This window comes from Orcinus orca, chromosome 14 (assembly GCF_937001465.1).
Source record: "Orcinus orca chromosome 14, mOrcOrc1.1, whole genome shotgun sequence".
Lineage (NCBI taxonomy): Eukaryota > Metazoa > Chordata > Mammalia > Artiodactyla > Delphinidae > Orcinus > Orcinus orca.
In genome coordinates, this window is record NC_064572.1 from 13,187,060 (window position 1) to 13,203,283 (window position 16,224).

General features: G+C 43.6%; 1 protein-coding gene across 1 annotated transcript in view; it reads left to right on the forward strand.

Annotated features, from left to right (window-relative positions):
• ACTN2 (actinin alpha 2) overlaps positions 1–16,224 on the forward strand; it is a 76,096-nt gene that overhangs the window by 27,583 nt on the left and 32,289 nt on the right. Inside the window, exons 2-6 of the mRNA XM_004271560.3 lie at positions 6,159–6,273; positions 7,196–7,315; positions 8,175–8,261; positions 12,510–12,597; positions 14,394–14,472. Coding sequence (XP_004271608.1) covers positions 6,159–6,273; positions 7,196–7,315; positions 8,175–8,261; positions 12,510–12,597; positions 14,394–14,472 — 489 coding nt within the window. The remainder of the gene's footprint in view (positions 1–6,158; positions 6,274–7,195; positions 7,316–8,174; positions 8,262–12,509; positions 12,598–14,393; positions 14,473–16,224) is intronic.

Here is a 16,224-nt window from a genome sequence, read left to right on the forward strand (position 1 = left end):
GACCAGAGAGGGTCCTGTATGAGCAGGGAGACCAGTCTGCACCCACAGGACTGTCCATCCTGGCCAGTGACTCATGGGTTATGATTCTGTATGTTTCAGGAAGAAATGCTACTATTTGCTCCCATTGCCTAAGGAATATACAAAGTGAGACAGTGACTCCCATGCCCTTCCGTCTTTTCCTCTGTGACTTGAACACTTGTTCCCTTAGCTTTTTTTTTAATATATACATATATATTTATTTATTTTTATTGAAGTATAATTGATTTACAATGTTGTGTTAATTTCAGGTGTACAGCAGAGTGATTCAGTGATACATATATATCTATTTTTCAGATTCTTTTCCCTTAGAGGTTATTACAAAATATTGAGTATAGTTCCCTGTGCTATATAATAGGTCCTTGTCGGTTACCTATTTTATATATAGTAGTGTGTATTTGTTAATCCCAAACTCCTAATTTATCCCTCCCCCCACCGTTTCCCCTTTGGTAACTGTAAGTTTGTTTTCTATGTCTGTTAGTCTACTTCTGTTTGGGATATAAATTCATTTGTATCACTTTTTATTTTTAGATTTTACATGTAAGCAATATCATGATATTTGTCTTTCTCTGTCTGGCTTACTTCACTTAGTATGATCATCTCTAGGTCCATCATTCCCTTTGTCGTGCACGTCTTTGAAGGGTGAGAAGGACTGGAAGCATCAGTCTTTCCTGTCTGCGGGTAGGCGGTTCATGCTTTCCCATCCTGGTTCTCTTTGTGTGGCTCTGAGAGGTTTTTTTCTTTTTTTTGTTTGTTTTTTTGCGGTACGCGGGCCTCTCACTGTTGTGGCCTCTCCTGTTGCGGAGCACAGGCTCCGGACGTGCAGGCTCAGCGGCCATGCTCATGGGCTCAGCCGCTCCGTGGCATGTGGGATCTTCCCGGACCGGGGCACGAACCCGCATCCCCTGCATCGGCAGGCGGACTCTCAACCACTGCGCCACCAGGGAAGCCCCTGAGAGGTTTTTTTATGTGCTTGTTTTCAAGATGCAAAAAGTGTATGTATTTATCACTAGGTGAACAGGGGCAGGAAAGAAACTCTTCTCTAGGAGAGAGGTAGAGGAAGATTTGAGTTGGAAGCAAGGGAGGAGGTTGGAGGACCTCAGATGTGATGAGGCAGCTTCTGAGGTGAGCTTTGGGCTGGGGAGACGTTGGCCTCTTTCCTTGAGGGTCTCTGTCTGGTTTGTAACACCATGTCTTTTTTTTTTTTTTTTTTTTTTCCGGTACGCGGGCCTCTCACTGCTGCGGCCTCTCCCGTTGTGGAGCACAGGCTCTGGACGCGCAGGCTCAGCGGCCATGGCTCATAGGCCCAGCTGCTCCACGGCATGTGGGATCTTCCCGGACCGGGGCATGAACCCGTGTCCCCTGCATCGGCAGGCGGACTCTCAACCACTGCACCACCAGGGAAGCCCAACACCATATCTTTTAAGAAAGGACACCTGCCTTCCTAATCTGGTTTGAACCAAGGAGCCTCCCTCCAAAACCACGTGGACCTACATTGGTTCCATTTGATTTCTCCCAGATTTAGTTCACAGGGAACTTGAAGGTGCATGTTGCCATCAAAGAGCAAGAAAATCCACAAAGAAATCTTTTTTTAAAAAAAATTAATTTATTTTATTTTTGTCTGCACTGGGTCTTCTTTGCTGTGTGCGGGCTTTCTCTAGTTGTGGCGAGCAGGGCCTACTTTTTGTTGTGGTGCGAGGGCTTCTCATTGCAGTAGCTTCTCTTGTTGTGGAGCATGGGCTCTAGGCGCGTGGGCTTCAGTAGTTGTGGCACACGGGCTCTAGAGCACAGGCTCAGTAGTTGTGGAGCACGGGCTTAGTTGCTCCGTGGCATGTGGGATCTTCCTGAACCAGGGCTCGAACCCATGTCCCCTGCATTGGCAGGCGGATTCCCAACCACTGCGCCACCAGGGAAGTCCCCACAAAGAAGTCTTTTAGGTACAATATGTGGGATTTTGTTGCTGCTGTGATGGCTTTTGTTTTTATCTCCTCCACGATTAGCGGGATTTTCACAGAAGCTGAGGACAATGGGGAAGGCATAGGAACAGTCTCTGTAGGCCGTGGTAATAGAAACTGTAAATAGAATGAAAATTAAAGTCTAATAAAGCTTAAAATTCCTTTTCAGAGTGCACTGGCTTCTTTGCAAGCTATTATCACAGAGCCTTGGGGTCCTTTTTCGCATTTGAGTTGGTTAGTCAACCACCTTTATTGGCTCTTTGGAATACTCATTAAAGAAAGCGAAACTTCATTAGGCTTAACTGACAAAATTGAACTGGTAGATTCAGTTCATTCTCTGGATTTGCACAGCTAAATAATTACCTGTGGTAAGTTACCTTCATCACATGCATACCTATAAAAAGGTGGTATCCAGGGGCTTCCCTGGTGGCGCTGTGGTTGAGAGTCTGCCTGCCGATGCAGGGGACACGGGTTCGTGCTCCTGTCCGGGAAGATCCCACATGCCGTGGAGCGGCTGGGCCCGTGAGCCATGGCCGCTGAGCCTGTGCATCTGGAGCCTGTGCTCCGCAACGGGAGAGGCCACAACAGTGAGAGGCCCGCGTACGGCAAAAAAAAAAAAAGGTGGTATCCAGCAGATATTCACAGTGTTCTATAGTGGGGGTCAGGAAACCTGCATTGATTTCATGAAAAGCTTTGGGGTTCTATCCAGAAGTGCTTCTGATACTTATATTATGAAGGGGCTTAAATAACATGGTAATAAGGTAATTTATACCAGCAATATTTGCCTTTTTTTTTTTTTTTTTTTTTTTTGCGGTACGCGGGCCTCTCACTGTTGTGGCCTCTCCCGCTGTGGAGCACAGGCTCTGGACGCGCAGGCTCAGCGGCCATGGCTCACGGGCCCAGCCGCTCTGCGGCATGCGGGATCCTCCCGGACCGGGGCACAAACCCTCGTCCCCTTCATCGGCAGGCGGGCTCCCAACCACTGAGGCACCAGGGAAGCCCTGCCCATTTTTAATTAGAGTATAGATAAAGATAATTCAATAAATATTTTATATCATTATATTTTTTTCTCTGTCAGTTCCATAACCCACTGTTCTCTTGTGCCTTCCCCAAAAGGTTATGTATATGGTTAGTCTCGGTATTGTGAAAAAAAAAGAAAAACAAACAGAAAACCTTTAAAGTAGTTTTGCTTGCTGAAAATGGGGCCTGGGAAGTTTTTCACTGTATGAACTTAGTTATCTGGAAGCAACCTAAATGTCCATCCAAGGAGCTAGTTAGAAAATAAATGTGGTATAGTCACGAGAGTGGAATACTATGCAGCCACAAAGAGGAATGCTCTTTGCTGATATTGAATGACCCTAGGTTATAGTTTTCTTAGAAAATATAAAAAAGCCAGGTGCAGAACAATGTGTATATTATGATTTGTGTTAAAGGGATAGAAAAAAGATGTGTGTGCCTTTGTGTTTACGTATGTATACAATATTGTTGAAGAGATGCACAAGACACTGAATCTCTTTGTTGTTCCCTCTGGGGAAGGGAACTCAGTGGCTGGAAACAGGAGTGAGAGGGAGGCTTTCCACTTTATACCTTTTTGTACCACTTGAATTTTGAACCCAGGTAATAATAGACTCTTGTTAATAATCTTAGCTTCAAAAAACAAAATTTGATTATGTATAGTAGCACTGTCCAATAGAACTCTCTGTGATGCTGGAAGTGTTCCGTACACATCTGCACCATCCAGTACAGATGTGCTTGTACACATGTGGCTTTTGAACACTCGAAAGATGGCTTGTACAGCTGGAAAACTAAAATTTTAATTTCCTTTCATTTTAATTAATTACATTTAAATAGCCAAGTATGGTTACTGGCTACCATATTGATTGGGTGCAGACCTAGAGTATATGACTTAGAGTATCTCTTCTGTTTAGACCTGACTAAAGTTTAGATGTGTTTTAGGAGAAATAACTATTAGTTTTGGCTCTCACAATAACATTTATTATTGGAAATCCAAGAAAATACCTATATTTTCTTTTTGTCCTAGAATTTAATGCCATCACATATTTCTTTTTCTTAAATTTATTTTATTGAAGTACAGTTGATTTACAGTGTTGTGTTTATTTCTGCTGTACAGCAAAGTGATTCAGTTATACATCTATATTCATTCTTTTTCATGTTCTTTTCCATTATGGTGTATCACAGGATATTGAATATAGTTCCCTGTGCTATACAGTAGGACCTTTTTTTTTTAACATCTTTATTGGAGTATAATCGCTTTACAATGGTGTATTAGTTTCTGCTTTATAACAAATTGAATCAGCTATACGTACACATATATCCCCATATCCCCTCCCTTTTGCATCTCCCTCCCACCCTCCCTATCCCACCCCTCTAGGTGGTCACAAAGCACTGAGCTGATCTCCCTGTGCTATGCGGCTGCTTCCCACTAGCTATTTTACATTTGGTAGTGTATATATGTCCATGCTACTCTCTCACTTCATCCCAGAGTAGGACCTTGCTCTTTATCCATTCTCTATATAATAGTTTGCAACTGCTAACCCCAAACTCCCAATCCATCCCTCCCCCAGCTCCCTTCCCCCTTGACAACCAGAAGTCTGTTATCTGTATCTGTGAGTCTCTTTCTGTTTTGTAGATCAGTTCATTTGTGTCCTATTTTAGATTCCACATATAAGTGATATCATATGGTATTTGTCTTTCTCTTTCTGACTTACTTCACTTAGTATGATCATCTCCAGGTCCATCCATGTTGCTGCAAATAACATCACATATTTCTTGAAATAAGTGCCCATCAGTCAGATTTGAAAATCCTTTTTATTACCCAGAAAAATCATTTTTATGGAAAACTGTGTCTTTTTGTAGTCTTACTTGCAAAAACTCTATTTTTGAGAGGTTCATCTTCTCATCTATAACACAAACCCTGTTTGTCTGTCTCGCTGCAGCGTAATGTGCGGGCACTTTGTTCCGGAGCCCAGCAGCTGTTGTGTGACAAGGGCACAGTTTGCATTCTTAGCCAGCAGCTGCCAGAAGCATTTCTAATCTGGTTTTGGCAGGAAATAGTGCACAAGTGGAAACCAAGTTAAAAGAAGTTTGAAAAATAAACAGAATGACTTTGGATGCCACTTAGTATAGAGTTCATCTTTCTGCTTAATATTGCCCTAGTTATTTGTTAACATGACTAGCCTCTGAGCCCTTCCAGGGCAGGGCTGTATCTAATTGTCTTTGAAATCCGGGGTCTAGCCCGGGACCTGGAATATGCCAGTAGGAGTTCATTATTATTGCTACTACTACTATTATTATTATTAAGGATTGACTATACTGCAAATTTGTTTAATTGATTCAGTTACTAGCTTAAAACTGTTGTTCATCCAGGATAAACTAGTTGTAGATAATTAGTGGTTACGGGTCCCTCTTCTCTTCCCCTTTCTACTGCACAATGCCGCCCACCCTCTGCTCTAAAGTACGACATTTTGAACATTCTTTAAGCATAATTTATTCATCCATTCTGCAAGCACGCTGATTTCTGTTGTATGCAGGGACTAAGCACATCCTAATTTCCTACAGAATAAGAGGTTTTCAGAAGGCAAAGGCATAGGTGTAAACATGGTATCTTTTAAAAAAATTTTTATTAGTTTTTTAATTGAAGTATAGTTGATTTACAATGTTGTGTTAGTTTCAGGTATACAGCACAGTGATTCAGTTATATATATATATAATATATATAGTTATATATATAATATATATATATAATATATATATATATATTCTTTTCCCTTATAGGTTATTATAAAATATTGAGTGTAGTTCCCTGTGCTATATAGTAGGTCCTTGTTGGTTATCTATTTTATATATAATAGTGTGTATATGTTAATCCCAAATGTGTTACCTTTCTAAACTGAAGGCAAAAATTCCTCAGGTGGTTAGACCCAAAAAATGATTTTTTTTTGTCTCTAAAGAAGAAAGTTTATTAAAATCTTACCTTCAGGGCTCAAATCATGCTTTCCATCCAATTCGGTCTGCTCTCTCTCAAAGGTCCAGGATGCCCCAGCCTCCTGTTCTCCCCACGATGTGTAAGATGTCAGGCATGGTCCATGTGGAGGGGCTCTGAGTGCTGATGGGGCTGTGCTCAGCACTGTTTGCTTCTTGTTGCAGACCTTCACTGCCTGGTGTAACTCCCACCTCAGGAAAGCTGGCACTCAGATCGAGAACATCGAGGAAGACTTCCGGAATGGCCTTAAGCTCATGCTGCTTTTGGAAGTCATCTCAGGTGAGTCTTAAACATTTTTCATACATGTTATACCCAATCTTACATGTACTTCTGTGTCTGAGCAGTAGATACGCATCTGTTTTTTTTTTTTGTTTGTTTGTTTGTTTTAAAAAAATCTCCCTTTGAACCTGGCTGGGGGAGATGGTATTATTGGCAAAGCAAACCTTTCCAAAGAGTGGTCTGCCTGGAGTTATTTTTCTGTCCTAAAAAAGGAGTGAATTCTGTTTAAAATTGACTTATTAAAATCATGTTTCTACCACCCACTTCAAAACAGAATAAGAGAAGAGAAAATGACATTTATATGACTGCCCACCAGGCTGCCCTCTCCACTAAGTCCAGCTAGTGTGTTTTCCAGAAATTGTCTTTCATGCCGAAGGCCAGTGTACATGTTGGCTTAACTCTGAACACAGGAGTTCAAGTCTCAGAGGGGTTATCCTTTGCCCTAAATGTCAGCTGGCTGGTTTAGACTGTGGACTGGAGAGTGGATCGGGCTTAATTAAAGAGGTGTGAGTGGGAAGGATGAGGGCAGGGTGGCCCTGATCCAGGTATCTCCGTAACTCCACATCTGAGATGAACCCTGTGATTTGAACGAAGCTCCCTGACTCTCTCCCACAGCTGGTCAGCACCTCTGAATGCTGCAGGGGCACCAGCCAGCTTCTTTCTTACTCATTCGTACTTTGGCTCAAAGACCAAACCGGGCTCTCCCAGCAAATCTGAAAAGCATATGGCCTTAATAGCACAGCTCCCCTCTGGTCCATTTGACCTTGAAAGTACTGTGATTTACAGAAACCGAGAACACATAAGGAACAGTCAAATAATGATTCCCATTTAAGGAGGGCACGGACTCTGAATTTTGGCATCTTGATTCTGCATCAAGGGTCTCCTTTCTCTGTGTCTACATGATTCTTTCTTCATCCAACAGGGGAAAGGCTGCCCAAACCTGACCGAGGAAAAATGCGATTCCACAAAATCGCTAACGTCAACAAAGCCTTGGATTACATAGCCAGCAAAGGCGTGAAGCTGGTGTCCATCGGGGCGGAAGGTAAATGGGGTGTGATGCGAATGACCTGACCGCGCACAGACCTCCCCGTGGGGCAGTGGGCCTGCAGCTGGATGCCTGCTTCCCTCCCCCCCTTCCTTCCCCCCATCTCCTGTGTCAGCCTCTCTTGACAGGCTCTCCGCAGGCACCATGAACGGGAGACAAGGCTCTAGGATCATTTGTACATAATAGAGTCAAGGGAGTTCCCTGGTGGTCCAGCGGTTAAGACTCTGAGCTTCCACTGCAGGGGCCGCAGGTTCGATCCCTGGTTGGGGAACTAAGATCACACATGCTGCATGGTGTGGCCAAAAAAAAGGAGTCAAATATGATGCTGTCTTTTTCAAACTGATCATCCAAATGAGAAAGAACTTGTACATCCCAGTGACTCTTAATAAGAACTAGTAGGAAGGATCTCCATTCTCTGTGGGAGATTGGGAGTCCGGGTGAGTCTGGCAGGAGCTGAGACTGCCCTGCCTCTCAATCTTTACAACTGAGCTCGGGAAGAGGGATCAGGGTAAAGATGACCCAGTGTTCTCTCTGTTTGATTATTTAGAACCTTGGCTCATCTAGTCTGTAAACCTTGGAAACCCCTGGGTTGTTTTCAGTGACTTTGCATATGCAAGCTTTGTGTTCATCATTAACTCATAACTCATTTAAACTGTAGACATTTGGTTATGAATACCACATTTATAACTAGACACGCTGCGACACTTACACAAACAGAAACTGGTCTTTGCATATGTATATCTTCCAGTAGCTCTGAAGTCAAAACTTTACAGGAGACTCATAACTTATAGGAAAACTTTATGTGCTGATTATGTTATCTTTACCCTCATTTGTTGCTGTTTCTTCTTACCTAAAGAAATTGTCGATGGCAACGTGAAGATGACGCTGGGTATGATCTGGACCATCATCCTGCGCTTTGCTATTCAGGATATTTCCGTTGAAGGTAAAGGACAGGGTTAAAAACCTGATCGTATTAAGATACTTAGCGTAATTTGTAAATTGAGCTGATGAAGTTGAGTTTGGATAGGCTTTTGTAGAATTGAACAATCACTGACAGGATTGAATGAAAGATACGCGACTTGGGTTTTCACAAATTTTCTATTTGTATGAAAAAAAGACCCCAGCAATGCTGTTTCATTCATGGGGTTGGAATCATTTTGGAAAAGATGAGTACATGTTCAGAACAGAAGTCGCTTTTTAAAATGAGCATTTTTTGAGCTTCTTTATTGCTTATTATACTAGTAGGTTCACGACTATAACAGTTCTTTAGACTTAGACCTTGAAACACTTGAAACGCTTTCCTTCAAGTGCTGAAAGATAATCGATTGAAATCTGAGTTTGTTCATTTGTTCTTTCTTTTTTTCTCTCTCTCCCCTCCCTCTCTTCCCCCCTTTTTTTAAACAAAATATCTATTGTCATTGTGTCATTGGCCCAATAACTGTTCCATCATTGTAACATAACCCTAATCCTCAGCACTGCCACTGAAGATGCAGCTCTTTAGTCTTTTACGCCCACTGCACTCCAAAATATTTTGATGAATTCAGCACTGTCAAAAGTGTCAAATTGACATTCTTAAAATTAGAACTTGACCTATTTAGCACTCAAATCACAAAAGGTATAGCTGCAGAACATAGTTAGGACTTCCCTGGTGGCACAGTGGTTAAGACTCTGTGCTCCCAATGCAGGGGGCCTGGGTTCGTTCCCTGGTCAGGGAACTAGATCCTACATGCATGCTGCAACTAAGAGTTCGCATGCCACAACTAAGACCCAGCACAGCCAAATAAATAAATAAATATGAAAAAAAGAAAAAAAGAATGTACTTAAGGGTGGTCTGACTTATCCAACCAGGCAGTCTCCTCTAACTTCGTCACCTAGAAGGCAACCACGCACCCGAATGGTCAGGGCTGGGAGCGTGGTTCATAATTCTGTCCAGGAATTTACTTATGCCCTCTAAAAATCAAACTAAGATATAATGATATTGAAACCTCAAGAATTCAGGCTCAGAAATAACAGCCAGCTCGAATTTATGAAGAGTCTGAATTTGAAAACTTTCATACAATGTACTCTTATTAAAGTACATTTCTTTCATGCTAGTGAAAATAATAATCTGCTTTTTAAAAGTTCCTGCTTTATTAAAAAAGAATAGTTTGTAATCATTTAATCAGTTTTATATACTTCGGCATTTAAATATTTAAGCAGTTGAGCCCACTTGATAGAACAAATATTTTTTAAAAATCTTGTTCATACCACTGCATTTGCTACACTAGCAAATCCTTTTCCCACAAATATTACAGAGGTGAGCTTGACCTCAGGTTTTCTTCTGATTGGTTACAGATTTCAAATTGTGATAATACTAATTGAAAACTTAATTCTATTTCAAATGTAACTATGAATGGTGTGATCCATTAGAGGTTCCCCAATTTATTATTTATGTGCCCAAGATAAGATAATTAAAGCATAGTATTTCATAAAACATTATGATAGAAAGATATACTAATCTGCTTTTCAAAAGACTAAGAAATAAACATTCAAAAGTGTGATATCACTGACAAGGTGCTTAAATCTCTTCAAGCAGAAGTCTTCCAGTGTCCCACACAGCAGATGAAGTTAGTTTGCTAACTTATATTTTTATTTGTTTTATTTCTGTGGGGTCATTTCTTAACAACCTCACTTAATTTCTGTAAATCTACAGAAAAATTGTCTAATTTATTTTGATGATGTATATTATGTAGGAAAATGACATTGTTATTAAACTGAATTCTTTGAGGAGCCAGTCTCCGTCAACAGAACGATGGACCTCTTCGAAGAAGGGAAATGAGAGATTGACATACCTGTTGGTGAGGGCAGTGCAGAGATGCCCAAGTAGATGGGGCTTCTTGGTGCATCCTATGGTTTTTCATGATGGAATAACCAATGACATTACCTATTTATGACATGCTTTTTATACCCACCATCAGGGTTCTGTGTGTGGACTTCTCAGGTTTAACCTACACCTGCGGGGGCAGGGCGGAGGTACCACAGTCATGTACTATTTGGCACAGGCTTGTAACCTTTTGCTGAATGCCTCAGAATGGACTTGGGGTGGGAGAGAGTCAGCTTTGTTAGAGTAGCCAATTCAATAAGGAAAAAACTTTGTTCAACATTCATAGCATAAGAGCGTTCAGACGTATTCAGAAAGAAATTAAGTGAAACTCAATGACTTATAAATCTAAGCTTAAGTGGCAGTTGTAAGCTTGTATTGATCTACTTTACCTCTGTTTACTTTTCTAATCTAAGTGCCATTTAAACTTTATAAAAAAGTTTGGATTATTTCCTCCTGTTATACTTTTTCTTACTAATTCCATTCGTCAGGACCCCAAAGGCAGGCAGTTGTGTGTATAGCAGAACAGCTGGGTATGGAGTTCCATATTTCGATATCTATACCAGTTAATATTTTAATAAAGTCTTAGAACTTTCAGTCATTTTCCTTAACAGGAATTTGGTAGATAAGAGACATGATCAGGAATCATTCAAATTATTCTTAGAGCATGTGGAAGTTTGCGAGGGGCAGGGGGGGTATTTCATATGGGTTATGGGTCAAAGAAAAATCTGAACTAGAAATGGAGAATTTAGATAAATAATTACAGAATACTTACTTTGATTTGAAAAAATCAACTTAAGCTCTTACTGAAATGGAAGGCCAGGTCCCAATGTTGGTTAGGAGTCCACATGTTCATAGGAGCTTTCTAAATTGTTAAGATGTAAATACAAGCAGAGTCCCAGTTATGTAAGTGGCTTTGAGGAGCTGTTTGGCTGTATAAAACTTTGGGTCCTCTAACAAGCAAGTGCCAAGATGATGTTAGAAGTTGTCTTAGTCTGTTCAGGCTGCCATACAAAATACCATAGACTGGGTAGCTTAAACAACAGAAATTAATTTTCTCACAGTTCTGGAGCCTGGAAGATCAAGATCAGGGTGCCAGCATAGTTAGTCTCTGGTGAGGGCTCTCTTCTTGGCTTGTAGATGGCTGCCTTTTCTCTGTGTCCTCACACGGCAGAGAAAGAAAGGGAAGGGAGAAGGAGAGTGGAGGGAAGAGAGAGAGAGAGGGAGAGGGAGAGGGAGAGAGAGAGAGATTGAGCAAGCACTCTGCTGTCTCTTCTTAAAAAGGGCACTAATTCCATCATGAGGGCCCCACCCTCACAACCTCATCTAACCCTAATTACCTCCCAAAGGCTCCATATCTAAATATCATCACATTGGGGGTTAGGGCTTCAGTCTATGAATTTTCGGGGGACACAGACATTCCATCCATAGCAGAAATGCAAGAGATTTGTTGGGGGAAATGCCTGTGGAGGATAAGGGTGGGGAGAAGCAGGAGATGGCAGAGCCCCTTCAGGCATAGCGCCTGGCTGACACCCGTGCTGGGGAAGGAAGAGCTTGAGAAAGAAGAATCTCATTCTGCAAAGTGGTCCTCAGGCAGGGTCAGCGGGCCAATGGGGAGCCTCAGTTGCTCTCAGAGGAGTCCCATGTGTGGCAGGAATGGCCCAGCTCTGGTGCCCCTCCCTCACTCAGTCTGTGGCTGGAGTAGCCCTGAAGAAGTGTGGCCTCTGGGGAATGCAGGGGAGGATTCAGAGTGTGGTAGCTGGGACATCAGTTCTGTCCTGTGTTCCCTGCAGCAGGACATCTGAGCAGCACGTCTTCATGGCTGCCACAGGGGTGGTTGCTTTCTTAACTTGGTCAGAACCCAAGTGGCCAAACTTGGAATTTGCCAATAAAAGCCTTCAAGTATTTTAAAATCAGTGGGTAAGGAAATACATTTCAGACACAGTGGCCTCTGTGAATTCCAGTTACCTAAGAATATAAATTATAATTGAGATAAATGCCAGGATAGTTAGGTCATAAATTATGCACATTAAAACAAATTTTCATCCAAAAGGTACGTTAGCAGTAACCCTGAAGTCCAGTTTTGTATTCATCGTGTCATAACTTGCTGTAGCTCCTGCACTGTCCTTTTCAAGTCCCTTCAAGTGGCCTCAGAAGTCAGTCCCTGGGAGCAGGGTTCCAGCTCCATCCTCTTGCAGAGACTGGAGAAGAGAGGTTGCCTTTGGTGTTGGCCCCCTGGGAGGTCTCTTTAGCAAGTGACTAGAAGTTGGGTGAGTGAGCAGTGAGGGTGAGTGTTTCCCTGTGGACACTTTTTCTTGGCTGTCATTACAGAAACCTCTGCCAAAGAAGGTCTGCTGCTTTGGTGTCAAAGGAAGACTGCTCCTTATAGAAATGTGAACATTCAGAACTTCCACACCAGGTGCGCAACCAGGGCCCTGGGGTCCTGGTATTCTCTTTGGAATCCGGGTTGGCAGGGAGAACAATGTTTATTTACTCCTGTGTCTCCTCCTGTCTGACACGCGTTTTCTGTATGTAGTAGAGCTCAGGCTCTAGAATGATTGATGTTTAGGGTCTCTCAGAGGAAAACGTTGGATTAAGGTTTGGGAGGCTGGCACTGTTTATAAGTGAGTATCATGCAGGGATGCGGCAGGGATGGATTCTCAGTGACAAGGAGACACCGTAGCAGGGTCTGCGTATCCTACATACGAGCTCCACCCCGTCCCTCCTCTCTGTCGTGCCCAAAAGATGCTTCATCAGTCAGCTTTGTAGGCTGGGATTGGAGAGAAGTAGGCAAATCATGTTTGAAAAACTGTAGGGAACTGGATGAAGGAAATCCAGATATAACCTCAGAGCATGATATTGTCCCTTGCTTCAGTCTTTTTCTCGCGCAGATCTTTTGTCAGGTGTTTATATTTTCTCCCTCTGTGTGGTGGGTTACCAGTGAATATAAATGGGTCCCTGGCCCCCATAGATCAGAGAAAAGAAATGAAGGATATGGGGCTTCCCTGGTGGCGCAGTGGTTGAGAGTCCGCCTGCCGATGCAGGGGACGCGGGTTCGTGCCCCGGTCCGGGAGGATCCCACATGCCGCGGAGCGGCTGGGCCCGTGAGCCATGGCCGCTTCGCCTGCGCGTCCGGAGCCTGTGCTCCTCAACGGGAGAGGCCACGACAGCGAGAGGCCCGCGTACTGCAAAAAAAAAAAAAAGAAATGAAGGATATGGACGAGCTACCAGGACAGACTGGGGAGGTAATCTAGGTAGATAAGTATTATTAGGCCCTGAGCCACTCCCTGAGTGCACACAGGTGAGGAGGAGGCTTCCTGTTCGTACATCACATGCCATCGGGGTGTGGGACCTGCTGGGTAGAATGTCTCAGGGCCCAGCCTGGCCTCCCACTCACCTTCTTGCTTTTCTTCTTCTGGCCCAAGATGGGCCCGAGCCCTTCGACAGTGTGGCCCCAGGGACCTCCTTCTTCCCTGACCCTTGGAGGCACAGGCTCCTGGCCTTCAGTGAACCCGCCGCTCATCACTTGGGAGCTCGTAGCCTGGGGGTGTCTGGGAACAGTGAGTGCTGGTGTCTCTGGGCAGACAGACTGGAAATCCAAACCCTCCCTGCTAAGTCCCTCAGCTGCTTACACATCTTTGCCTTTAAAAGAAGAAATCCAAAACAAAAAGGAACCTTATGAAGAAAGATAGAGGAGAACCGAGGAGTACTGAGTATACTAAGGAGTGTGCTCTTGGAGGAAAGTGTGTCCTGGGCATTTCTGGGTGGATGTCCTTGTGTCTGTCTGTTGGGCAGACTCTGGGGGTCAGGTCTAGAATGGAGACTTGGAGAAGAGAGGAGAAAGCCGGGCCTGCTGGGCACTGAGGGAGGTGGGGGACAGTAGGGGGCATCTTCCCTCCAGTCCCTGCCAGTTCTCCCAGCACAGCAGGGACCGGGGCAGGACACGGCGGGGGTGCGGGGAGGTTAGGGGGAGTCCCCAGCAAGGCTGGGCCTGAAGCTGTAGAAGGAAAGGAGACTGGTAGGGGGGTGGCAGACCCTGGGAGGGAGGCGAGGGTCCAGGGAAGGGGCCAGGGTGTCACTGGGTGGGGGAGGGAGGGAGGTACCTGGGGCCCCAGGTCCAAGATTTCAGGTCAACGTCTGACCAAGGTCAGCCCCTTGCTGCTGCCTGTCCATTAACCCGTGTTCCTGTTCCTCCCGACCGTGACCGTCGTGCAGCTGGAAAGACGGCCTTGGACTCTGTGCACTCATCCACAGACACCGGCCCGACCTCATTGACTACTCAAAGCTGAACAAGGTCATTTGCGGGGCCCGGCATGCTGTGTCTGCCCTGCCCCCAGCATGTCGTCCTGGAAGTGAGCCCATTGGCATTGAACTCACACCAACACCTAGGCTGCTGCCAGCATGCCCTCCCAGCTAGCCTGGCACGGGATGAAAACAGGAAGGGTGGCGGGAAAGTCCTCACCTGTTATAATTAGGGCGGGACAAGACCCAGAGCCAAGTCACCTTTCTGCCCACATTACCATACGTTTGTTGATTCGGCCTGATTTCCTACGACAGCTTTTACACATGTTTCTCAGAGACTTTACCTTCCCAGGTTGTAAATATGAGAAGTGAAGTGTCTGTTTTGCTGCAGGGCGGGCTGGCTGGGGGGAGAAAGGTTCAAATACCCCAAAGCTTCTTTTTAAATTCCTTTTTCTGAAGGATTTAGTTGCTGACATATTTACTCAGAGTTGATTAACTTGTTTCTCACACAAGGGATGCTTATCTTGCTATTGATACAAGGTGTGAGTTGCACCCTTAGAAAAGAAGTTTGGGGGATTTTTTTTTTTCTCTCTCTTTTCAGAAAATTCAACTTAGGGAACTTATGTTTTCAGCTGAGGAAACTTTCATTCTCCCTTTAAGCTTAAGCTGTATTGTGCTTAAGTTTCAAATAGTCTGCACATTCTTTCTTTAAAAGTAGTTTGCACATGGGATCTGTGATGGAGAAAAGAAATCCTGGCCCCTTCTAAATCTTGTGGTGGACAGTCCATCTGTCCTAGAAATAATGCCGTGTAAAGACTTAAGATGGAAAGTGTTGCCCGCCCCATGACCATTCCTGCCAGGAGTAGTGGGGCACATTTCCTCTGGTTGCTGGTGTGCTTCCTTGGCCGTGCACCTCGTGTCGCTGTGTTTGGTGTGGAATCCGGTCCTGCTGCATGCTGCCCTCCCCGTGTGGCACAGGGGGTAGTAGGAAGAGTGTCCTGGCTTTTGCCACCTTTGCAGTTGTCACGTGCTCACCACCCTTCCCCTGGCCTCTCTCCACTGATGACAGGATAGCACATGAAAAATGTACTTGTATCCTGAAGATGAGAGCTGCCGTACACGAATGGAAGGTTGCCTAAGGGAATGGGGCAGCCAGAGTTGCTCGACTTCCCCAAGCATATATTCTCATCCCTGAGTTATTTTGAAACGTTTCAAACATAGAGACGGTGTATATTTTTTTCAGTTACTCTTTATCTCATTTGCAGAATGAAGGGATTATACTAGATAGACCTCATATTATTAGCAGTTTATAACGGTCAGTTTCTATTACAAAAGGTCAACAGATGGGGTAATTGGCTACCTATGATGGGTGGAAAAATGATAATAATTAACCATAGCAGTGAATACTTCTGTAGCTCTAGATTAGACACTGTTAATAAATAAGTATATATGTTTATTATATATATGTATTAATATGTGTTACATATGTGGATATTACATATATTAACGTTTTATATACATATATATGTTAATATTAATATATATATTTTATGTATGTTATACATACACAGTCATTCAATCTTCAGAATGTACAGTAAACTATATAATATCATGCATCTAGAAAGGAGGTACTAATTATCCCAGTTTTACAGATGAAGAAGGGAGGAATTCTTTAATCTTCCCAGGGTCACATACCAGTAGCTGAGCCAAGAAAACACTTAATTGCTACATTTTATCTAAGTTACAGTGTAAGTGAGATAGCTTTCACAAAGACTCAGAATCATTACTCTGTTTTTAATGCTGA